General features: G+C 46.3%; 1 protein-coding gene across 2 annotated transcripts in view; it reads right to left on the bottom strand.

Moving 5' to 3' along the window:
- The window catches only part of Dock1 (dedicator of cytokinesis 1), a 494434-nt gene that overhangs the window by 433460 nt on the left and 34400 nt on the right, over positions 1-26574 (bottom strand). For both annotated transcript variants that reach the window (XM_060381413.1, XM_060381416.1), the window contains exons 2-3: positions 7788-7871; positions 1982-2022 (exon numbers count right to left, since the gene is read on the bottom strand). In XM_060381413.1, coding sequence (XP_060237396.1) covers positions 1982-2022; positions 7788-7871 — 125 coding nt within the window. The remainder of the gene's footprint in view (positions 1-1981; positions 2023-7787; positions 7872-26574) is intronic.

Below are 26574 nucleotides of genomic sequence, written 5' to 3'. Positions count from 1 at the left end.
CCACGGAGGAATTACAGCTGGATGACATAGAACATGCCTGGAGGTTTGAAATAAGCCACAGGCCAGCCCAAATACACGTCTGTGAAGACCTAGACAGATGGTGCAGGACCACACCAAAGTACAGCCTCTGCAAGGCTTTGATTTCCTCATCTGCCAATGGGGATCTCAGGTGGTAAATAACCACACCCTTTTGTAGGTGGAAGGCCTGGGTATCCTGAGGCCAGGCAGAATATCCTGAAGAGCCAAAGCCTAGAAAAGTGGTTCTCAACCTATGGGTCACGACCCCTTTGAGATCAGACATCCTGCATATCAGATATCTATCATACTACCCAAAGCAGTAGCAAAATTACACTTACAAAGTAGCAATAAAAATATGGTTGGGGGGGTCACAACAACATGAGGAACTGTAGTAAAGGGTCATGGCATTAGGAAGGTTGAGAACTACAGGTCTTGTCTTGAAGAATGGGAGAAAGCCCAAGATGGAGATGGGGATGGCAGATAGGGGATGGCAGATAAGGAATACGCATCAAGGAAACTGAGCGGCCTTCCAGGCACACGTTCCTCACAGCAGCTTTGTTCTACGTAATAAGGCCGTAGGGAGGGGGAGTCTGTGAGGGTGAGTGACTGTCATGAGCAGGCCAACTTCTGGTGCTGCTCCTCAGGAGCTACCCACCTTTGTTTTTTGAGACAAAGTCTCTACTGGTCAATTAGTCAAGTCTGGCTGGCCAGTGAGATCCAGATAACCTCCTGTCTCTGCCTTCCCAGCATTACAGTTAGAAGCATGTGCCACTACCCAGATTTGAAGGGTTTTAACATTGTTACTAGGGATAGGACTCAGATCCTGGGGCAAGCACTTTACCACTGAGAAACTGTAATACTGCTAAGCTCTTGTCTCCTGAAATCTCCAACTGTGGCTCCCCCAACCTGGACCTTTCTCGAGTGATATCCATAAAGGGATGGACAGCTTCACAGCTTCATGGAGCTCCAGCTCAGCTGGCAAAGGCCAGCCCAGGCCTCCGAGTTTGCAGAGTAGGGAGGTCTGGCACTGGGCTTCCAAAGCTCTATTATAGAGCAGGGAGGCCCTGGCATAGAAACCACTGGGCTTCCAAAGCTCCATTACAGACTGGAGATCACAACAGAGAGTCCAGTTGGATACAGCAGTAAATGAGAGGCCATTTCTGAGAAGCAAAATGAACCACCTGTCAAACACAATCAGATATTAAAATGTCCAAGTTAAACAGACAGCCTAACCATGGCTTAGCATGGGCATTACTGCAACACTGTAGCATTACAGAGTAAGAGAGAAAAGCCATAATTAGGTTTTGTGAAGCTAAGAATGTCAAAGCCACACACCCTTGTGGATGGGAGTGCCCTCCACAATATCGGAGGAGTAATAACATGTTTTTGTTTCAGATATTCATAGAATCACACACGCAAATCACCCTAGAAAATAGGAATTTTTTTTTTTTACAACTTGACTAAGCCAGTTTGAAAACTGCCATAAGGCAAATGGGAAATGGCCATGTGTGAGCTTTGCAAACTTGTTAATTTATAAAGGATAAAAACTGTTTGCAGCATTTTACTTCTCTCAAGTCATTACACTCAGTTCACAGCCACACACAGTGGTACCACATCACAGCTTAACGGTTCACTCTTGGAACTAAGCAACTAGATGAAATGTCTTTTGTGGGGCAGGCTCTCATTGAGTTAGACCAGATGAGCCTAATACTGAGGAGCTAGATATGCACCACCATTCCCTGCTTAAAGCTGTGATTTCTGTAGACATTCGTTATCCAGAAGAAGCCAACTCAAGGTCGGTTTTTTTTTGTTGTGGTTGTTTTTGTTTTTAATCTCAGCCCATGTATTTGTTAAAACTCATGAAAGAGAAATATAAGTAACATTCTTCGATGCAAATAAGATAGAATTGATTTCCTCTCCCGGTCTGATTTATGAAGAAATATGTTTAATGGAAAGGACTTACCTTCTTAGACTTTTTCCTTAAAGTGTAGCCTCTGTACCACCCTGAACAAACACAGAGTTGGAATGGTTGGTTAGTACAGGAGACACAGCACAGTCCAAGCAAAACCTCAAGGTATGCGGAAGATGCTGGGGAAGGACAACCATCCTAATACCTTAGAGAAGTCCCACAGATCACGACTCACTCCCTGCAAATGTGGACCTCTGCATTTCATCTCTGCCTGCCCATCGGTCCCCCATCAACAACCTGAAGTTAAGCCCTACAAGAGGCCTTGTTCCCAGGAGGTTCCTTTCCCTTCCCTCCCTCTGCTGATCTGGCTCAAGATCTCTCCAAGGGCAACTTCCAGAGTCTCAGATCATCAAAGGCTGTCCAACAGAAAACCTATTGAGAGCCACTTCCTCCCTCTGCAAGCCTCTGCCCTGGGGCAGCCATAGGCTCACAAAGTACTTCTGTGGCAAGGACACCAAGCACTCACACAGCCCTGGCCCTTAGGGGTTGGCCTGGCTCCAACTTCATATCCCTTCCATGTTGCAAGAGAAGGAAAGAGGGCAAAGGAAGGAGAGCTGCTTATTCACATCAAGGGCTGAACGGATGAGCCCTTCACAGCAGACCAGCCACTATCAGGGCTACCTCCCACCAAGGCTAACTGCAGAAACTCATCCCTAAAGATTCCAAGAGGACCATGACGATGAACCCATGTCCCTACAATCCCACTGAGTCAAGAAATCAGATAGATATTTTCTTACAAAGAGTTCACGATTGGTCCTGGTCACCTTACTTCCAGAAAGGAACTCACCAGCTAACTCAAAGACCTCCCAAAACACTATCTCACAGGTACAAAAAGACCCTGCAGAGCATCAGGTAGCATTTGGAGGTGAGCTGGGTGAATTCTGAGAGAGTCAACAACATGGGGTTTTATCCAGTCCTATGTATTGGACCCCGGAAACTAATGAGATCCATTAAAGCAAGCTATGAAAAAGAAAGAAAGGAAGGAAAGAAGGAAGGAAAGAAGGACGAAGGGAGGGAGGGAGGGGGGAGGAAGGAAGGAAGGAAGGAAGGAAGGGAGGGAGGGAGGGAGGGAGGGAGGGAGGGAGGGAGGGAGGAAGGAAGGAAGGAAGGAAGGAAGGAAGGAAGGAAGGAAGGAAGGAAGGAAGGAGAGAAAGGAAGGAGAGAAAGAAAGAAAAAAGAAAGAAAGAAAAAGAAAGAAAGAAAGAAAGAAAGAAAGAAAGAAAGAAAGAAAGAAAGAATAAAGGATCCCACATAGCAGCAGTGGGTCCCTCAGCCCTCTCAGAAGGTGACTATGAAGAAAGTGACTATGAACCAGAACATGAACAAAAGCCTCAATTAGTAATTATAAAGATATATATCCAGAAAGGGGAATAGGACAGGAACTCCAGGAATCTCAAAAGGTCCAAATGAACCCATTCTGTTCTTTCAGCATGAGGACAGTGAGTAGGGACATAGCCTGTCCCAAATGTCAAGTGTCCAAATGGAAAGCATCTCCTGACAGCCACTGTCAGTTCAGAAGTTAAGCTAAACTAGCCCGGAATCAGTGCCCACGGAGTTACAGCATTCCAGGCTCCAGGCAGATGGGACTATAATCTAGTGAGTTACTCAAAGACTGTACCACTCAGCATAAAGGACTATCCTTTACACCCCTGCACTGTCCCATTCAGCATGACCATGTTCCTCCCCTCCTTTTCCGAAAGTGGCAAAGGACTGATGTCTTAGAAATATCAAAGAAAGACCATAGGGGGTAAAAAGTCAGCAACCAAATGTAAAAAAAAGGGATCAAACTACACAAATGATTCACCAAAGAAACCCACGAACCTACACGTGTGTGAAGAGGAGCCAAACATAGTACTAATCAATGAAGTGAAAACTCAACCTCCTAGCACTGCCCCAAAATAAAGGTGGTGGAAATAAGAGGATTCAGGACATGGCTTCCTGGGCTCAGAACTCAGAGCGTATAGACAGCAGCTCCAGGTGCTCACCAGACACCCTACCCTACCCCACAGCCACCAAAAACACAGGAACCCTCTACCCAATGCAAGCAAGTTGTCCTAGTGAAACAGCCTACAGACAGCTGTGTCCCTGCGCAGCAGGACAGACACAGATGGTCCTGGCTGCAGAATCCTGGAGATGGGAGCTGAGATCACCTGAGCTCCCGGTACTGTTTGCAGAGCATAAGGCAATGCTCACATGGCAGACAGGGCCTAACAGTAAAAAAGACTCAGACAACAGAGCAAAACAACCTAAAGAGGAGCCAGTGAGACACAGGAGAGCTGTGATGCACTCATATAAGGTAAGACATCCACAACACACATGGGGCAAGAAAACTGGTTTGGGTTTTTGGGGGGTTTGATTTTTTTGTTTTGTTTCGTTTTTTTGTCTTTGTTTCTGTTGGTTTGGTTTGGTTTGGGGAGCTGGTGTTTTTATTGTTCGAAGGGACTAAGTTATGGGTGGGTCAGAAGAGGAATCTTTGACTTAGCATATTTAGCTGGCAGTTTCTTTTGTAATGGGATTTCTAAGCTAAGTGCATATTCCACACGAATTATTGCTTCATCAAGCAGGGCCCATTCACTCGTCACCAGGACCTTCTTACGCACACCAATTACAGACACGGCCTCTGCTCATGACTCCCAAGATGCCTGAGACAAGCAGGGCCAAGCCACACTGAGTGCTGCATGCGAGAGAGTTTGTGTAAAGAGGAAAGGGTCACCATGGGAATGAAGGGATGTGACAAAATGGCTATGAGAGGGAGGGACGAGGCTGAGCAGGGAGATGCTCAGCTGGCAGATGACACACTTAGGAACTTCTCCCTGGAAGGGTTTGCTTCTGGCCTCTGTGTAACCAACCCATCCATACCAAAAAGATGTACCCACTGGAAAGACAGGCAAACAAAGCAGAAATACAGTCCTGAGCTCAGGGAGGCCACAGGCCAGCACAGGAAGTAGGCCGACCATTTCAGAAGAATATATATCCTTATCACTTAAAAGTCTGAATTAATCAGGCTTAGTTGTGTGACAGCCACATCGAAACGATGACTCTTTAACCTTTGTACAATGCCTCTAGCTTCCCCTGGAACAGCATCCAGCCCTGGGGAAACTCAGCACCAGTCACTTCCTAAACACCTGGGACTTGTGTTCACATGTGACTGGCTGGCCCTCAACACTAGACATGGATTAAAGGAAAGAGCCTACACTGAGTAGCCATTGGAAGATCTGCTTGCCTCGACAGCACTGTGACCTGAAGGTAGTAGGTACCTTTCTTGGATGTAACAGGCTGGCCCATCCAACCTTTCAACGGCATGGCTGTCTACAGCACTCATGCCGAGAGCGTTCAAGTTTTTACAACTAGAGAGAGAGAGATCTCATAATGTCTTAACTGAGTTTATGGTTTTATGTTGAGCTGCAGTAGAGCTGTCCTCACCTGCATGTGGCCCATGGGCTGCAGTTAGACACCGTCCACCTCAGCAGGGCTCCGAGGGCAATTAACCATAACTTGAAGGGAAATGTGGTCTTTGAACTGCATGTAATGAAGAGTAATCATCTTAAAAGGAGAAAGAAAAAAGGCAGGAAGAGAAAAAAGGAGCAATCCAGCCCACCCTGGGGCAAAGGAAGATGGAGCGATCGTTTAGATATTACAATTTTTGCAGCATCCTATATAAAGATATCCTGAACCACAGAGAAAAAGAAAATCAAGGTTGATAAACAGAAGGGAGAGAAGAGAGAGAGGGAAGATAAAGGTAGAAACAGAGCGAAACTCCAAGACAAGACAGGTGCACAGGCAGGCACAGGAAATCATTGGCAGCAGTGTCCCTCTTTGATGGTAACATTACCCAGTTTCCAGAAGATGCAGTTAATGTATTTCTCAGACCAGACCCTACGAAGAAGTTAGCGATCCAGGAAGGGAAATGCATTTTATGTTAGAGTCTTTTGTAAAGACTGTGGTGGTTTAATCAGAACCAAGACTGGCCTGCAAATTAACCCTGGCTGATGTCAGCCTGGAAGTCAAAGCCACAAGCAGATTATTGTGGTTAGCATAGACCAAGGCCCACTGATGTGACTGAGGATGGCACAGCAAAAGAGAACAGTCCCCTCCTGAAGTAAAGAATGATATTGCAGCCTCCACACACCCAGAGGCCCCAGGAAATCACTAACAATTCAGGAAAGACACCATTGCTCAGAGTTGATGACCCAGGAATTCCACATTCAAGTGACTGGGGGCAATTAAAAAAAAAAAAAAAAAAAAAAAAAAAAAAAAAAAAAAAACACTATCAGAGCATTTCCCTACAGATCAGAAAGAGTGTCTGAGATGAGATGCCTGATCCTTCACCTCGACTTAATTTCTCTCTGTTTCCTCGAAGCCACTGGCAATATGTACTGAGAGCAGATAAGGAAATCCAACTGTCAGCTGTCAAAACTGAAAACAAGCAGACGGCGCCCATCACAGCCAGCCACTCATTCGCTTAAGGGCTCCTTTTCGCCGAGCTACAGCTGCTTCCAGGCATATGCCAGTAAAGCTGACTCCCCGCAACCCCCATACATTTTCAAGAGTAAACGGTGCAAATAGAATGGAGTTCTAAGTCTTCCTCATCAGATGGAGAGATGGGAGCCAAGACATGGATTTTTAATAGAGTTCTGCCTCTCAGCTGTGTCTCTGAGGGGCACACGAGCCAGCCCCTACTTGCCTGGCTGGCAGGAGCAAAGCTCTGCTCACTCCTGTGCAAAGTGGAGTGTAAAGACCTCACTGGAAGTTCAATTTGTTGATTACTATAAGGTGTCTACAATTTCATCTCCCGCTTGTAAGACTTTTCACTGAACCCGATCTAAAAGCAATTTGGTTATTTAAATCAGTTTCTCTGACTCAAACACTGCTTAGGAATGCTCTTTTCAGGCAGAAAAGGAAGCCAGTGACATAGAAACACCAACCTTAAGGAAACTCTGGGTGAGAGCAATGCCGAAAGAGAAAAAGAAAAGAAAAAAAGAAACAAAGAAACAAAGCCAGCCTATTGCTACCACTGCTGCTCCTACACACAGGAATAACCACAGCCCAACATTCACCATGGCTCAAATGGTGTGCAAGGCGCTAAGTAGGAAAGCCTATTGCAAAAACCAATGGTATCAGAAAAGCCACAATTGCTTCCCTGAACCGTATCCCATATAACTGGTGATCTGTTCACCCCACAGAAAATGGGGGTCACAGACAAAGAAAAAGGGCAACAAATGAGGCATGACGATTGCAGTTCCCCCTGAGATCTATTGCTAACAAATCAAAGTGAAAACTTAACAACCGACGACAACAACAAAAAATTATATAGATATAGATATAGATATAGATATAGATATAGATATAGATATAGATATATACCAACAGCTCAAAACACGCATCACATATATCAGATAAACAAACTGAAATAGCCCAAGTCTGTTTCTCACCAACATGATGTCAGTTTTGGTCAAGATTTACACACATAGCAACGCTGTGGTTGCTCACACCACTAATCCCAGCACTTGGGAGGCAGAGGCAGGTTTCTACACAGAGAACAAAAAATGATTTGCACACATGTACAAAATAATGAGCCATCCAGAAGCATTTAGGGGTTAAAAATGTTTCGTTTAATGCTGATCTTAATAAAGCCTCACCGAATTTAACAAATAGCTGCCCTACCAACCTTTGCCTAGAAAAGCATGCATCTGTGGGAAAGGCAGCATGAGAATAGAGCACCCTGACAGGGAAACGCTTTGCCTGAGAAGGCATTGGAGAATCCCAAATCCCCAGACAAGAACCACCAGGCGATACTCACCTTCATAAGTCTCTAGGATGTGCACGGTGTCTCCTATTTGCAGGGACAATTCGTCTGCTCCCCTAGCATCATAGTTATAAAAAGCTGTTGAAGAAGAAGTGGGAAAACGCATTAGCAGAAGGAGAAATTATTATTTTTCAACGTTATAATATCTGCAATCCTGATGCCCTCACATGGGTAGCCCTTGCATGTCTTAAATATGTGGACGTTCTTAACTATTCCTAATTCCAAGAAACACTTTTTTTTGGGGGGGGTGAGAAAATGATGCGTCTTTCTTTCTTTCTTTTTCTTTTTTGGCTTTTCAAGACAGGGTTTCTCTATGCAGCCCTGGCTGTCCTGGACTCACTTTGTAGACCAGGCTGGCCTCAAACTCACAGAGATCTGCCTGCCTCTGCCTCCAAGAGTGCTGGGATTACAGATGTGCACCGCTGTACCCTGCTTGAGAATGTGATTTTTAAGTATGTGAGTCAGGGCTTTAGTTACATCCACAACGCTGTGCAACCATCACCCATCATTTCTAAAATGTTTCCCATACTTCACAAAGAAACCCAGTACCCACTCAGCAGTAGCCCCTGCCTTAGTTTGCTCTTCTTTTGCTGTGATAAAACACTGACCAAAAGCAATGTATGTAGGAAAGTGCTTATTTTAGTTATGCATTGCAGCCCAGCATTGAGGGAAGCCAGAGGAGAGGCTCAAGGTGGGAACCTGGAGGCAGGAACTGTGAAGAAGAGACAATGGAGAAACACTGCTTACTGGCTTGCTCCCAGCCCCATGTCCACCTTCCTTATACAGCCTACCTGCCTAGGAATTAGACTGCCCACAGGGGGCTGGGCCCTCCCACTTGAATAGCAATTAAGAAAATGCTCCACAAATACGCCCTCAAGCCATTTCAATGGAGGCAACTCCTCAGCTGAGGTTACATTTTCCATGTGTGTGACGGTAATGGCTGAAGCCAACTGTGACAGGCATGTTTAGCACACCACCTGGCCCACAGTGACTTTGGTTGCCACTGAAGTCCTTTATTGTATTGGGAGGTGATTTACCTTTTCTGCAAAGAGCATTGCTCAGCTTCTGGGTCCTTTCTAAAAAGCCAAAGCTATGGCACTTGCACGGGCTCACAAAACATCTCAAAACATCTCAGGCATCACAACACATACACACACACACACACACACACACACACACACACACACAGCTTGAAAGTTCCATTTTCTCGAGTATTTCCCCCAAATTCATAAAATGTAAGTGTCCCCAACTGACAAAGTAGGTTGTTACCAGTTATTAAGTTTATTTAGCATTTTATAGCGACTCTTTAACAGGAGATAACGGCAGCAGGTAAAGGCAGTGCACAGCGGATGCTGAGCTTCCCAAGTTCAGCACGGCCATATTCCTAAGCCTTTAGGAACCATAAATGCTTTTATACCACAACCGTTAACAGCATCCTTCTAGCATGCCTACTCAGTTAGAGATCCGGAGAAAACAAGTCAGACACACTAAAATTGAAATAAAATGAACACATCGAATGTAAATACATCTGGGCATGTGTGAACATGCAAAGTGTATACACATAATTTTTTCCTACTGTTTCCACTCAAAGAACCCTACCTATTCAGAAGCAGCGAAAAGCGGGGTGAGAACCTCATACACAAATTCAAAAGGCATAAATAGAACTTGAAAATGAGCCTACAGACCCACAGTCTTGTATGTGAAGGGCCACACAGCTCTATCTGTGGGCACACGGCCCCAAATCACCCGCGAGTCAGGACCACAGCAATGGTCCCATCCTTGCACTTAAGTTAATGCCGACTGAATAAGTCAAAAGTAAGAGTAAATCAAAACACTCAGCAACATAAGACTATCTGACAAGGAAATGTGGTAGATCAAACGATGACCCTCCAAACACATCACCATCTGAATTCCCAGAATGCCATGTACATGTTCCTAACACGGCTAAAAAGCCCACTGCAGTTGTGACCAAGCTTAGGATCTTCAGATGGGGATGCGAATTCTGGATCACATAATGGGCTCAAGGTAATCACAAAGGCCCTTGTGAGAGGGAGGCAGGAGGAACAGTCCAGAATGGAGGAGACAAGATCCAGATGGTCCTACATGATGAGGTCATGGAGCACACGCTCCCTGCAGCCCTGTATGGCCCTGGCCTCTAAGACTTCAGTGCTCCAGGACTAGGGACAGTGACCAATGTGTGTTGTTTTAAGGTTCAAGATCTGTGGGGATGTGTTTTGGCAGTAAAAGGAGACTGGCAGAAGGAGGAGTGGAAGCGGGACGGGCCAGAGGGCTTGTCATGCAAGCATGAGGACCTGAGTTCAAGACCACACTGGGGGAAAAAAAAAAAGCCTAGCTGGGAACGTGTGTTTGAAATCCCAACGATGGAGCGGTGGAAACAGGAAGAACCCTGGGGCTTACAGGCCGGATAGTTTAACCTACTTGGCAAATTCCAGGGCCCTGGGAGAGGGTGACTAAGGGACGGCCAACAAAGTTCTCTTCAAGTCTCTATATGGATATGCACACATACACACACAAAAAGGTTCAGAATTACTGAGAAATGGTATTCACTCCTGAAGGCGGCTGGAACTGGTCTCCACTGCAGAAGCATGAACACAGACAAGCACATGCCTGCAGTGCCAATTCTCAGTTCTTGTTATACGAGGTAAACAAGCCCAAGGGAGCAAAGCTGTTTTTAAATAAGCACCCAAAGTGTTCAGTTTAAGGCTACTCCTTCTTTCATGATCAGTCTTTCACCATTGCCCTTGGTGAGGATGAGAGGAAAGGAACGTATCCCTGCAAAAGGATATGAGCAGCAGTCAACATCTAGGCTTAATATGAGGTCATTCGACATTGCAAAGAGATGCAAGCCATGAAAAGGTCCTTCATCTTTATGAGCTATTAAAGCCCGGGAACTCCTTCCCTGAAGAATCTGGTTATCCTGTCTCACTCAGATCCAGGAAACAACCCCTAGGCTGTGGCCACGTCTGTCCTTAAGCTCACTGATCATTAGTTGGTGGTGGTGGTGGTGGAGGTGGTGGTGATGGTGGTGGAGGTGGTAGAGGTAGTGGTGGTGATGGTGGTGAGGGTGATATGTATCTGTGTGTATAGTATATTCATATGTGCACATGTATGTGAGGGTGCACTTGCCCATGTGAATGGGTGTGGATGAGTGTCTTCCTCTATTTTTTTTTTTTTTTTAAGCCAAGGTCTCTCGGAGAAACTGGAAGTTTTCTATTGTGCTAGACTGGCTAGTCACTGAATCCCTGGGATCTAATTCTGTCTACCTTATAGCACTGTAGTTATAGGGTGGTGGAACTCAAACTCAGGTCTTCATGCTTGCACCACAAGCACTTTACCCACTGAGCCATCTTCCTAGGCCCTGTTTACCTTTTTTAATGGCCCAGCTGTAGGTGACATCACCAAATATCAATGCACAGAAACATGAACTCCTCCATCTTGGACAGGGGAGCCCAACGTAGAAGATTGACATGCTGCCTATGGTAACAGGGAGGTATGGAGACAAGCCAATCATAGAGTTCTTTTCTTGAATGGTGGGGTGTTTTTTTATAATTATTCATTTCTTAAGAACTGCCAGCAGCCTAGAGTTAAGTATGGGTCTTATTTCCAGAGCATGAAATTAACACACTGGTCTGTGTCTCAAATAGCATTAAGTTTATCAAAGACCCGAGAAAGCAAATCCATGACCTCTACTCAATTTCCGGATCATCTTGACAGCAGCTGTGAGAGATCTTGGGGTGGGGGGAGCCTCCTGAAGCCCATGAGGAGAGGACTTCACGTTCTATGTACTAATATTATTGGCAACACCAAGGGTGGGGGTGTTAGAATTGATGCTGCTGGTGATGATGACATGGTATTGAGATACCACAAGTATTTTCACTGCTAGTGATGACGATGATGATGGTGATGGTGATGGCACTGGTGGACAGTCACTATGCACATACCATGAACCAGGCACTTAGCAACAGCTTCATGTGTTCAGACTAATTCACCTTTTTTTAAAAGTTGCATAATAAGGTAAGTATAGAATGTTTTTCATTTCCCTCAATCTGGGTTTAAACCAGAAAATGACACTACTCAGCTTGGGCACCACATGAGAAATAAACATGCTGTACCAACACTGTACCTTCCTAAGGGCCACCTGCACCCAAAACACCCCACTCGTGAATCACTTATTCTTTTCAAAGAAAATCTCAGAAACAAAAAAAATTAGCTTACCATTCAAATAAAATCAACATAAATGATCACCTTTATAAGGCACTTGTGACCTCTTGGAGGCTGCAGAAAAAGCACTAATGACGTGTAAGTCACACTGTGGAGGAGCAGCAGCCTACTTAAATATTCTCACATGGGAAAACTCCAGTACAGCCCATCAACCCACTTAACAGATGAAAACACCAGCTGGACCTCCTTTAACCTCAGCTACTCAAGACCCTGCGGTTGGAGGATCACAGGTTCAAAGGCCGAGTTAATTCAAAGCCGGCATGAATTGCTTAGTGACTCGTCTCAAAATAAAACAGTAAAAAAGAGAGCTGAGGACATAGCTCAGAGGTAGAGAGCATGCCCAGCAAATGCAAGGTCCTAGATTTAACCTCAGGACTCTCTCAGTACTAACGAAGGGAGGAAGGAAGAGATGAGAGGAAGGCTGGAGGGAGGAAGGAAGGTGGGAACAGCAGGGGAGAGGGAGGAAAAGGAGGGGGACAGCAACAGGGCAGGAGGAAAAGACAGTTCTGAGGTCCACAGAGTTTTGGCAGGGCTCAAGGTGGTACAGTGAGCTGAAGGCAACCCCAGAGCCCTGTGCCTTCCCTTCCAGATTGTCTCCCACCCGAACCTCCATGAGAGTCATAAACTCTCCTCTCTCAGACCACCACAGACAGTACTGCCCTCCGCTCTCAGCTTTCCATTCTGAGAGCAGCTCCCCTGCAGAGCAGCGTCCCAAGCCCTGTGGGATGCAACTTCAACCCACATTGCCATCTGGCTGCACCCCTCATCCTTCTCCAGCTCCACCATACCTCCCACACCATGAGCTGTCCTTGTACCTGAGAAAAGTTCCTTCTCCATGCTACAAAGCCCCACTTGTCTGAAAGGCCCATCCTTAACTCTACATCCTTGTCCACATGCCAAGTGAATCCTATTCATTCAAACCCTTTACGGAAAGATTCTGTGCATACCTAGAATGAATGGTTTGCTACAGAGCCTTCTATAAACTGCGCCATCCCATGACCTTACCGAGTTGTCTTCCTTTGTGCCTCCCCAAACCATGACTCCTCAGAGAAGTGGTTCACCACCTCCCTAACACTCTGACCCTTTCACACAGTTCCTCATGCTGTGGTGACCCACAACCATTAAATTATTTTTGTTGCTCCTTCATAACTGTAATTTTGCTACTGTTACGGATTTTGATATAAATATCTGCGTTTTCTGATGGTCATGGACGACCCTTGTAAAAGGATCATTCCACTCCCAATGGGATCTTGACCCACAGGCTGAGAACTGACTTAAGTGAGCTCATGAGGTATCCCCTCTTGGATGGTTTGCAGTAGCACGAAAACAGAAAATCTTGATGGTTTCTTCCTCTTTGGCATGCTCTTGCCCAGATCGGGAAGCTGGAGGTTTACCCACTCATTGCAGTTTTGTTTTGGGGCTATGAATATATGCCCTTCCCATCCCCACCTTGTGGAGAGCCTCCTCACAGCAACCAAGGTGAAGGTTACCACCCCATCAATAGGCTCAGCATTCTGTCTGGGACCCACACATCCTTGAAACATGACATCAGGATTTCAGGCAGCAGCTTAAAAGATAATTAAATTCTTTCTTCATGTCAATCTGTGAAAATTAGTTGCTCTGTTTGTGATCTCAGTCCCTTTATCTTGCCTTCAATGGGAAAAGTATTCAAGGGTACTCATGTTCTCAGAGCTTGAGAAGCCTTCCTGGGATGGTGGGGGCCAGTATCCTTCCTGTCTGTGCTCCTGCAGGCCTACCTGCCACAGGGCCTGTCCTCAAGCCTGGAGAACACAGTGTGCTGGCATATTCTGTGCCAGCTGTTTCCAAGCCTGGGCCTACTCCTGCTGTGGCCCACTGACATAGCCTTGAGGAAGCCAGTCAGCCCGACATCCGGGCTTCTGAGGGATAGCATTTCCCACACTGGGCCATTCAGAAAATAATAGATAGAAAAGGTCAGGAAGCACTAAGATACATCCTTTGGTTTTGACAGTAAAGGGCAGGAACTGGGAGGGAAGAAAATTAACTGTATAGTCGTGGAGGACTCAGCAAACAGCACTAGCAATAGTGTAGCATGGGAACCCGCTGCCATGACCACAAAGAAAGGGACAAACAAACCAGTCCTCATGGGAGCTGCGGGCTAGAGTTCCTAAACTGTCCTTTCAAAAGGAGACACTACTGCGTTTACCCCCAAGTCAAGCAGCTGAAGGAGGCCACAGGCAAATATGTCAGACAGGGCTGGAGCACCCAGTCACTTCTTCCTCCACACTCCTCCCCTTGACTGTGAGTCTCTCAAAGACCTAACTGTGCCTTCCTAAGGGGAGTTTCTAATGCTCCTCGCACATAGTAGAGCTTCTAACACCAGGTGGGAGGATGGCTGGAAGGATGCTACAAGGAGGAGGAAGAATGGAAGGAAGATTCTTCGGAGCCAGGCAGAAATGGCACTGTTAAAAGTGCTGTTTCTAAGATGTTCTACAGATAAAAATAAAAACCAGGCCAGTGAGCAGCCTCAGTCAGTAAAGGCACATGTTTTAGGAACTTGAGAACCTGAGCCTGTCCCCCAGAAAAGAGAGCTGACTATACAAAGTGGTCCACTGACCAAAGAACGTGTGCCATTTGCATGCGTGCACACATACGCACATGTACATACATACACACACTAATGGCGAGTCTTTAAAGAACAAAAATAATGAAAACAGGGATTCATTTAACCGAGGAAGAAAAAGGCAGATACACCTGGGAAACAATAACATGCTGCAGAAAGAAAAGAAGAGACACAAACAAATGAAAAGGCATCCATGGTAAGACACCCACGGTCTTGGAGAGAAAGATTTCAAACTGTCAGCATGGCCATGGCATCCAGCGCAATCCGAAGCTCAGTGTACTTCTACTGACACCCCACAAACAGAAGCACAGAGACTCCAGAGTAGCCGAAATGATACAGAAAGAGAAGAACAGAGCTGGGACCTCCCATTTTCCTGACCTCAAAGCCACAGCGATAGTGTGGTGCAGGCACAGACACCAACACTCAGACCAAGGGACAAGAAGAAAAGCCCTGCGCAAGTGATTTTAAATAAACCCTCCAGACCATCTCATGGGCAGAGGTCAGATTTCAGCAGATGGTGGTGGGAACAACTGGCTACCCTAGGGGGGGGGAAATCAAACATCCCACAAAGCTGCATCCTCCAAGCAACACAAAAATTAGCAAGCTAGAAATGCTGTGAGAGTGAAAACTTCAAAATTGTTGTGGGAAAATATGACAGTAAGCCTGGAAGACTTCTTAGCTACCGTAACAAAAAACAAACAAACAAAAAAAAAAAAAGACAAGAAAAGGCAAAAATAAAGTTTAAAAGAATATATTAGAAGATATTATTTATTGAATGACACACAGAATATGAGAAAACATTTGCAAATCGAGTAAAATTCAGTGTCTTGACTGTGTAAATACTTTTGGGGCCAGTGAGATGGCTCATTCTGTATAGAAGCTTGCTGCCAAATCTGAAAACCAAAGTTTGGTCCGCAGGATATACATGGTGGAAGGAGAGAATCAACTCCTACAAAATGTCCTCTGACCTCTACATATACAACATGATGCATGCACATGAGCATATGTACACACACACACACACACACACAAAGTGGCACACACTATGCGAGGCACATGGGTGCCTCCCCCCAAATTAGATAGTTGTTTTTAAAACTTCCTTCAAAATCAACACTAAGAGTGTTTTTTAAATGGACAGGATTGGGGCAGAAATGTCTCCAACGAAAACAGGGCAAATAAGCTCACCATCACTGCACACAATTGCTCAAAAACCACAAGAAGCTATCGCCTCCCAGCCTCAGGGATTGCTGTTATTCTCCTCCTGAAAGCAAAGTCTCCAGTGAGTAAGAAAAATCTCAACCACTTAAACATGGCATTGACAAGAATGCAAAACAGTTCAGCTGCCATAGAAAAGTGAATGGCTCTCACCTGCAATGTATATCCATGTCTATAGCCAGAGACCTATACCAATGTACCTATATCAAATATGCACACACCCAATGTGAAAATACCAGCGGTATGGGTACGTTACTTACAGCAGTCTCCAGTTTAAAGGTGTGACTCCAGAAACCTGCCCATCAACAGAAGATAAAACATATCTGATGTATCAGTGGACTACCACTCAGCCTTACAAGGAAGGACAATTCAGAACATTTTTAACATGGACATTAATTACACTCGTGAAAGGGAACAGTCTCAAACAGAAAGTTCTGAAGCTTCCTGGACTCATATGGAGAAGAGAGGCTGCTAAAAGCTGGGATAAGGAAAGCATGGGAAGTCGGGTTGAATGACAGTTTTACTGGGGAAGATGAAAAGCACTGTGGAGATGGATAGTGGAAACAGTTGGCTCTCAACCAAGAACTGGGTCCTTTTGATTGATCGAAATAAGATTTTATGTAATGAAAATTTTTAACCACAATTTAAACAAACTCCAGTGGGTTGGGTAGTTTCTGTACCCACTTTAAGGAACCACGTTCAAAGAGGAAAGGGACACAGAGGAAAGTAGGGGAGTGGTGCTCAACATCAAAGCTCACCCCCAGTTTCATTTCTCTGCACACGTGCCTCGCAGAATGCCCCAGATTCTCTGGGGACAGAAATATTGTTTCAAAGTCACTGTGCTCCTCCTGCAGGCTTCACTACTCTTTCAGGCTCATATCTTTCTGTCCTAGGAATACACAGATTGTCTCCCTGCCAATAAAAACCCCTGTGGCCATATTTCATGAACTGTTTGGATATTAGAATCTAAAAAATCATCTAAATAATTTAAAAAAAAAAACAGAGCAGGGCACAGCAGGATAAAGGCACTGTCATTGTTATTCAATATTTCCTTCTGCCTTTTAAATGGGAACAGGTGGAAGGGTGGTGGAGATAAGCGTGTGAAAGAGAAAATATGAAAGAGTCTTTGCTCAAATTCTAATTGAACTGACAGACACAATTCAGAGACATTTCAATATCTTTCTTCAGAATAAAATACCATTGTTTGCCTTATCCATGACTAGCCAGCGACTATCTTATTACTATCTAGTCCAAAAGGTCACAGTGCCAAAATGCACCGGTCCACAGGAAGAACAGCGGGTGTTGGGGGATGTCAGATTTATTGCTTTTCCATGGTAGGAAAAGTAAAATCCTACGTTTCTACTTTTTTTCATATTTTATGAAGTCAGTTCTAGAATAGAAAATTACCATCCTCATAAGAATGAATTTGTACAAACCCATCCACAAGGAAGAAAACTCCGACGGGTAGGGAACTGGCTCAGCTGAGGAAGTAAGTTCAAGTCCCAGACCCCATGTAAAAAAAAACAAAAAAAAACTAGACAAGCCAATAATCCCCGCACTAGTGAGTCAGAGACAAGAGGTTCCAGAGGTTTAACGGCCAGCCAGTGTGACCCCTTCCTAACTGGCTGTCTCAGTGGCAGACTTGGTTCAGATTTCATATGTGTAGACATTTACCAGCAAAGCCAGAAATCCAACAGGGGAGAGCCAATGTTACTCTGGGAAGAGATGAGTCTCCACATCAGAACCACCTACCTCTAGCCTGTGTCCAGGGCTCACTTCTGCCTGGCCTGGCCTGGCCTGGCCCGGCCCAGCCTCATCACCTCAATGTAAGAACCTCCACACATGCTCTCAGTGTCCCCAAACACCCTGACAGGTCACACCAAATGCTGTCCATTTGCTATTGCTCACTGCCTATCATTAGCCAAATCCAATAAGCACAGAAGACAGTGCACAGAAGGGCTACATCCAGTTGTCCCACTCCACGAAACTACTGAGACGCCCCTGTTGACAGGACGCCCTTCTCTGCCACCCTCCCATCACAGCCATGCTTCACAGAATCCAGCACTCAGTTTCCCAACGCTGTACTGGTAAGTCAACAAAGGACTTCAAGATGACATAACCATGGCCATACTCCTAACCCCACTGTTAGATTTAGCTCACATTAGAACCTATAGAGCTAACCCATGGCGTAGCCAGCAGAGGCCACTTCCAAACATCTACCCAAATAACATGCCCTGAAGGTCCAGCCTTCACACTGCAGCACATGTCCGTGTCACCTGGGCAAGAGGTACCAAGGATATGCCAGGGAATGTGCTCAATGAACCACATTAGCAAGTAAGGGACACAAAGGCCAGCCACCTGGCCTCCTTCCCATTAACACTCACAGGCGACCAACCATCCCTATGAGAGTCCTAAAGGGACAAAACACCAAGACTAAATAACACGAATGTGGGGGAAGAAAAGAGTCCCCAGCCCATTGAAACCAGGAAGGAACACACACAAACCCTGGGTGCTAACACGGTGGTGCCAACAGACAGACAAATAGAGAAAGACAGACAGACAGACAGCCTCTCCCTGTATCAGCAGGTGCTCAACTTCCACCTCAGCTACACCATCATCTTCTTCCTATCTCCTGAGTCAATCAGAGGTGGCACAGACACCGGCAAACATGCTCTGCCAGGGCTCCATGCTGAGAAGCCCTGCTGTGGCACCTGTGTATGACACCCTCCTCCCTTTCAAACCATCCTCTGAGAGCTGGCTCCAGCAAACAACGAGCTCCTGGGGATTGTGCCTCTGCCTCCCACCTTGCCAAAAGAGCTCTGGGATTACAGACAAGGTCTACCGTGGCTGGCCTTACATAGATTCTAGAGATTCCAACTCAGGTCCTCGTGGTCCTCCTGGTCCTCATGGTGAGCTAAGCCATCCCCATTACATACTAGTAAATGACTATATCCAAAGCTCATACAATCAGATCCATGATTCTATACATGACGGACACCAAAGAAAGACAAGCTCTTGGAAGCCCCTGTGGTGAGATGGAAGACAGAGGTGGCAGAACCCCAGGAAGCCTATGGGCTGGGGAACCTGGTATATCAGTAGCAAACAAGAAGAGATCCACCTTTCATATAAGGTGGGAGGCAAAGACTGACAGTCAAGGCTGTACCCTGACCTCCACACATGGGCCCCCTCTAGAGAATGTTCTTCTCACGGCACTATCTTCTATTAGGTAAGACCTTTGCCAATTCTTGATAGTGACACACACAGAAGCACAATCTGTTTTCATGTCTGACCTATTTACCTGACCTTGTGAGATACACATGTGTTCGCTTTCATTACAGAATACATGTTACCATGAGTTTGCACATTCCCCTGCTGAAGGGCATCTTAAGGTACTTGTTGTTGGAACGTTTACAAAAACGGCTACAATTGTTATCTTTAACCTTTTTGAGAACCTTCTGTCAATCAATGGAAATTCAGCCTTGACCAGCCAACTTTTGGGAGAAGCTCCACACTGCAAAAGCATCTAGGAGAAGCACTAAGGCCCCCAAAAACTGTTGGTACCCTCACCCACCCTGCCAGTCAGAGAGGGACAACAGTAGTGGCGGTCGCTGGACGGAACCCTCTTATTCCCGGAGACAGATTTTGATTCTCTATAGTGTGTTGAAATTCTTCCTCTGTGGTGTTACATGACTTAGCGTTGATAAAAAAAAAAATGAAGATTAAAAAAACAATCAAGCCCTCTTCGAGATAAACAATAAAGCGGAGCACGCAGGGGTGTTAATGAAGCGACTGCACAGGCTGCTGGCGAGAGCCCTCCAGGCAGCTCGCCTCTGCGCAGAGTTCGGAGCAGTTTCCAGCCATTCTTCTTCCAGGATGATGGCTTGTCAGCATGCCCAGTCCTTTGCCTCCATGATGAGGCAACTTGCTCAGCCCTTTCCTTCCATGATGAACAGTCTCCTCAGAGAGCAGGATCCCTCCACACTACTTTCCCACTCGGTGAGCAAGACAGAAGGCACCATGCGCCCTGTATCTGAGAAGCAAAGGGCCCCTCCACATTGCCTCCCTGAAGCAAATCCTCCCTGGAAGGTTCCATTTCAAGGCTGGCAGGCCCATCACTCTAGCTGACCACAGCATTGGGACCTCCAGTAGCATCACGAGCTCAATCCCATGCCCCAGCTCTGCGCCTTCAGACAAATGAGGAGCTCTGGGCAGTGCAGTTCCTCACTCTGTGAAATGGAGTGACAAGAGACAGCCACCACAGCACCTTTGGGTGAGGATGCGATGTTGCCTAGGAGGTCTTACAGGTCAATGCCACTCCAAGCCTGTGCTCACGGAACAATACCTTAAGCTGAAGGAGGGAATAGGGGTCCTGGCAGGGTGCAGGACTGAGTGAGTAAAGTGCTTGGTGGGAAAGCATGAGGGACTGAGCTTGGATTCCCAGCACCCTCATAAAAGCCAGGCATGGTAGAACACATCTGTAAACCTGAAGATGGGTGGAGACTAGAGGACCCCTAGGGCTGGCTGTCCAGCTTAAACGGCGACTCAAGGTTCAGTGAGAGAGACCCTGTCTCAAAACACAAAGAAAGTGATCCAGGAAGAGTCAGATGTCAACCTCTGCACTCTGTTAGTACACATATGGGCACATGCCAACACAGCATATAACACAGAGAAAGAGAGACAGGTGACTGCAACACTGCTCACATCTACCTCCTCCTCCTGCTCCCTGCCCTACCCCAGGGCCTCTCTCCCCTGTCACTATGGCCCAGATAGGGTATTTGTGTCTAAGAGATCAGAAGGGAGATACTTCTAGGACTATAAGGTACAGGACCACAGTACATGAGATTCAGGGTCACGTTTAATGCCTAGAGGTCAGGACTAGTACAAGCCTCACTCTTCTGGGTTAATCCCAAGATTTCCAAAACACTGACTGAGCAAGGACCTCACTACAGAGGGAGAAGGCTGCTGGGATGTATTTGCATACTCAGATGCTAATGGCCCAGCAGCCCACACACTGAACTCTTGTTCCCAGGCAGAATCAACACTGGGCACTGGCAGCTGGGGCTTGGTCCAGATGCTCTGCCAAGGAGAAGAGGGACAGCCTGCACTTCAGAGAGACCCAACCTCGCAGAGCCTGAGGGAGAAAGCCCACCCATGACCTGGTTTGGTTGGACACGGCACCTGTTTTTCCGTCTGTCATATCAGGAATGAGGCCCAAGTGGAACCAACACCTGCCTTCAGCACTGTGTAGTGAGGAGCCAATGTGCAACTCTAGCTCCCAGAGGAAACAAGACAAATCTTGCCTTGGTTAAACGCTTGATAAATTTGTCTTCCCTGGACACTGCCCAAAACCACAGAGAAGACAGTGTGCAGAAATTGGAAGTAGCATTTGTGGTAGGTTGCCTGAGCACAGAGGGCAAAGAAACACTCACAAGCATTATGTAATGGGGACTCCCAGAAGTAAGCACTGATGATAAGTACTAAGCAACTTATAGACCTGGGGAGAGTAACTTCCAGCCCACAGTATACTACCCAGACATGAGGAACCTGGTGCATGGTGGCACATGGCTGTAACCTCAGTACTGAGGAGACAAAACCAGAGAAATCATGGGTTCAAGGCCAGCCTGAACAAAGTTAAATAAACAAGACCTTGCCTACAAAAGATAGACAAATACACTCAGCCCCAGACCACAGAGACATCCCTTAGACCTGGAAAGCAAGGGCCTTTGTCTTCAGCAGGCTGGAAACCCACTCTAAGCCAAGACCCCATGCTCTTGAGCATAGGTAGCACTCCACAGAACACCCCGCCAACCTAGGACATTGATTATTCCTGGGACGGGCTACATAACATTCACAGCCCAACACAAAATGCCAGTGCAAAGTCTTTTATTTAACAATTGTTATAAACTTCAAAACAGAGTGACTATAACTAAAAAGTAAGAATACAAACATTTGATGAAGCCAGAATCCTTTACGGATAGATTATATACTGTTAAGTGGCTGCTTGGGAAGATACTTTGACAGTTCTTCTAAAAATTAAGCAGAATTTCCATAGAGCTTGGGTATGGCAGCCCACACCTGTCATCCTAGCACTCAAGAAGCTGAGGCAGGAGAATTGCTACTGGTCTCTACAAGTACCAGGCTACCCTGGGTTATCTACGGAACTGCTTCTAAAGCCCAAAAAAGAATTGCCAAATGATTTAGTTGATGTGGGCCCAACAAAATGAATGGGCTGACCACCCATGAATTTGAAAGGCCAACAAAAAGCAGATATGTCAAAAAGGGAAAGCCTACATATACATACATGGAAAGTAGTTCAAGGTGTGACTGCAGGGCCTTAAACTAAGAGGACCTTTGGGGACCAGCTGTGATGCTTATTCTAGATGGCCAACCTGAGGGAATCCAAAATCACCTAGCACACGGGCAAGTCTGTGAAGAATTATCTAGATAAGGTTAACTGAGGTCAAAATACACTCTGTCTCTGTCTCTGTCTCTCTGTCTCTCTGTCTCTCTCTGTGTGTGTGTGTGTGTGTATGTGTGTGTGCGTGTTTCCTGACTATAGATACAATGTTACCAGTTGCCTCACAACCCCCTGCCACCAGATATTCACCACCATAATGGCCTGACTGTATCCCTTCATACTGTGAGCCAAAATAAACGCTGCCTTCCTTAAGATGCTTTTGTTGAATATTTTGTTTCAGCAACAAGACAAGTAACTAACACAGGGTCCCATAAGCAGACACAGGCCTCAGGCCCAGGGTACAGGCCCTGATTCCCCAGAAGGCCTCTCTTTCCAGGACTCTGCAGCTGGCAAGGGCAGAGTTGCTATGAGCCCTACAAGCAATGTTATATTTTAATAGTTGTTTCAATTGACTATAAAAATACAGCCTCACATAATAAAATTGCTTTTGCACTGTGGTAGAAATACTTAGCAAGAGATGAGAAATACTTAGCAAGAGGCTATAAAACCCTATTTGCTTGCTTATGGAGTAGCTGCTGAATAAGACGAAAGCTGAAGCAGATAAGGGGCAGGCAGGCGAGAGCAGACAACAAAACCGCTCACTGCAGCTTGTCTGCCATGATGCTCAGCAGACAGGAGCACTCAGGATTGTTTTCAACGCTCTGAACAGAAAAACGAGCATCTCTCCACTCCTGTTCCATCTGTAACTTTTAAAGCTCCATCAAATTGGACATGGGAAAACCCATCTCCTTGCAGTTCCCTGTGACTTCACACGGCCCTTCTTCACAGTTCTCTGACTGGTATGAGCTCTCAGTTCCAACAGTCACCTTGGCACCAACACACAGGCAAGCTCTCCTCCACAAACCACGTCACAGAAAATTCCCCAGCCACAAAGGAGGGCAACCACACTCACGACAAAGCCCCAGGGAACATTTGGTGCATGAGACAAGGGAGTCTAACACTATCACCATGTCTATGGTCAACCACCACCAACATCACCACTGTCACCATCAATAAGTATCACTGTAACACCACCACCGTCACTACCAATCACCTCACAACAGAATCATTGTAACACCACCACTATCACCATCAATCTCACTGCATTCACACCATCTGATCCCCATTAACAACATAAACACATAACTATCACTGCCACCACCAGTCGTAACCACCATTACTACCACATCATCATCAACGTCATCACCACTGCCCCATCAATCATATCATAACAGAACCTCCACTACCACCACTGTTACCACCACCAGTATCACCACCACATCACCCTCATAACAACCACTTGCCACCACCATCGTCAACACCATCACAACATCTACATGATCACCAAGGCCACCACTGACAATGTCACCATCAATTCCATTATCACACTACCCACATAACCACCATCCTCAGCACCATCACAGCATCTACATAACCACGGAAGCCAGCACCAATACCTACAACACCACATCACCCACATCAGCACCGCTGTCTCTACCACTGTCGACACCAGTGTCACCATCACCTCCACTACTGTTACCACCAACAACAACATCCTTACAAGCAACACTACCACCATCCATATGACTAGCAACCACCATCACTGTCACCATAGAAAAAAAGCATAAGCTTCATTCTGACCAAGCAGGACCAGACACTCCACAAACTACTCCTTGTGTTGTCCATGGAGTCTGGCCAAGCCTGCAGGCTCCGCGGTGCTCCTACTCCTGAACAAAGACCTAAGGGCCAAGAAGAGGAGAAGAATGCCACCATACCTGGGGCCCTACTCATCCCAATCTGGGAGCACCTCCCTAAATGTATTCAACAAAAAAATTACTAGTCTCAGCCTCCACAGCTCAGGCTTCTGCAGCCAGCTCCCCTCTGTTTCAAAGGGGTCATGACACTGCCCTGGATGCATGCCTCACTCAGAAAGCCCTCAAGACAGGATGAAATGACAAATCCCAGGAACAGAGGACAGCCAGAGGACACAGGGCTGAACCATGTCCGCTCTAGGCAAAATTCACCTTCTAGTAGGCACAGCCCAGGCCATTATCACACAGAAAGTTCAACACGATGCTCGGCAATTCTTACCAGGTCCCAACTCCATACCACAGGGCACTCATAGACAACGCTTTGGAAGCCAGCTCCCAGAGGAGCTCTGGGAAAAGCTTGGTGAAAAAGCAGGTAAGACCAAGACTATCCAGAAACCAGGTCTCCAACTAAAGAAAGGACCCAACCAAAGCAAACCGTGGAGCAGCTGCACCGAATGGCTTCTGGAGGAGCACTGAGTTTAACTGACCTAGGTTTACTACTATAGAAACTCACAAGTGAGGGGTTACACTTAGCAACCCCACTTTAGACTCAAAAACTTAAAATATGGAGAAAGCGTAAGGCTACCACCTAAACTCACAGAACCAGAAGGTGGGGAAAGTTAAGTGCTTGAGTGTACTGGTAAGCAACATGCAGCATGGCTGCCAACCCGCTATAATGGTTAGCGTTGGCTGTTAACTTGAGATCAGGAATTACTTAGGAGACAACCCTCTAGGCGTGTCCATGTGGGAGTTTCCAGACTGGGTTAACTGAGGGGAGAAAACCCACCCCCAAAAAATGTGGGCAGCACTAGTCCACCAGCTGGGGACCTAGATGAAAAAAAAAAAAAAAAAAAAGAGAAAGTAGGTTGAGCACCAACCATTTGTTTCTCTCTGCTTCCTGACTCTCAATACAACGTGTCCTACCACCTAGCTCCTGCCACCACACCTAACCAGAATGTACTGCACCCTCAAACTGTGAGCCAAAATTAACCCTTCCTTAAGTTGTTTCTCTCCAGTATTCTGTCACAACAAGAAAATGAACTAAGACACTTGCACATTCTGGGGAAGCCCAGCCTCCCTGTGGCAGCTGAACATAGCTTTTCTGGCTGGCCACTGTTTTCTTGGTTTTCACAGAAAAGCTCTCATAAAACCAGCCAGATGTCAAAACAAAAGTCGCACAAAATCCCATCTAACATCACACAAGGACTGTCACAAGCATACCTTGTCACAAAGTCCTTTTTAGATGAAATATTTTCAGTAATGCTTTCCCCTCCGGATGCTCCCCACATCAGTCAGACTCTAGCCACGTTCCTGTCGAACACAGATTGATAGTTACAGCACAAAAAGGACATTCAATACCCCATGCTCTGGTCACACAGAGATCCATCTGTGTCCAAGCTCTTTGTTCCTCTGAAATACAAGGAGGGGAGCGACTGATGCCTGAGGGGAGGGGGCGGGGGTGGAGGGCACAGCACATAATTCTAGCATAGGAGCATCCCTTAACCGCCCACTCCGCCTGTATGTTCAGTGAGTACGTTGTTCACCGAACAAAAGGTCAAGGCTGAGAGAGCAGATGGGGACTTAAACCCAGTACATGTTAAGGATCCCAAGCAGCATGCCCACCCCAAGACCCTTAAAGGCATTACATTCTGTGGGCAGAGAGAGCCAGCAGGGGCGGCGATGTGTTAAGCCCTGGTTCCTCAAACCCAGCTCTCAGTCCACCTGCAATAAACGTTTTCAGGACCCACATGAGGTAGATCATCCAGCAGGGTAGAATGGCACACACATCCTCTGGGGACTGATAGGGAGTAGATTTCCTGTCAAGGGTACAGTAGAAAAATCCAACTTGAAGGACCACATGACATCTCCACATTGACGGAAGAGGAACTCCTAAGGCATCTGGGTTTTGGCTTCACCTTTTCCCTTAAGAACAGGGCTTCTGTTTATGACCCTGTTCACGGCCAGAATGGTACCCACTCCATAGTCTGCCAATGTACCATGAGCGAGGACAGAGGTGTGGCAGAGACCCCATGTTGTGTGCAGGAAACTCACCTGTAGGCTTTGAGTGTGGGCTGCAACCACTTGGTGCTGTGTGCCCTTCCTGAGTGCCTTAAGAGCTGGAAGCCACCTCGCCAGGGAACATGACGAAGGCTAGACCTTAAAATGACTGACTGATAGAAGATGGATGCAATGAGGCAGGCCCTTGGTTGTGGGCAGTCACATCTTAGGTGCCACCTGGCTCTGGAGCCATGGTGACAGCTACAGCTGGATGGCTGCTTCTCATCAGGACTCCCATTCACCAGATCCCCTGCTGCACTCCCTCTGCTTTCAGAATGGAGCTGCTCCTAGGGGCCCAAAAGAAAGCATTATGAAATGCCCCTGGCAAAAAAAGGTCATGAGGAGTAGACATCACCTTGAAAACTGAGGCTCTGGAAATACCACAGGAAGAGAAAA

This window comes from Meriones unguiculatus, chromosome 1 (assembly GCF_030254825.1).
Source record: "Meriones unguiculatus strain TT.TT164.6M chromosome 1, Bangor_MerUng_6.1, whole genome shotgun sequence".
NCBI classification, from domain to species: domain Eukaryota; kingdom Metazoa; phylum Chordata; class Mammalia; order Rodentia; family Muridae; genus Meriones; species Meriones unguiculatus.
Note: the sequence above shows the minus strand (reverse complement) of the source record. Positions and strands in the feature narration are given on the sequence as shown.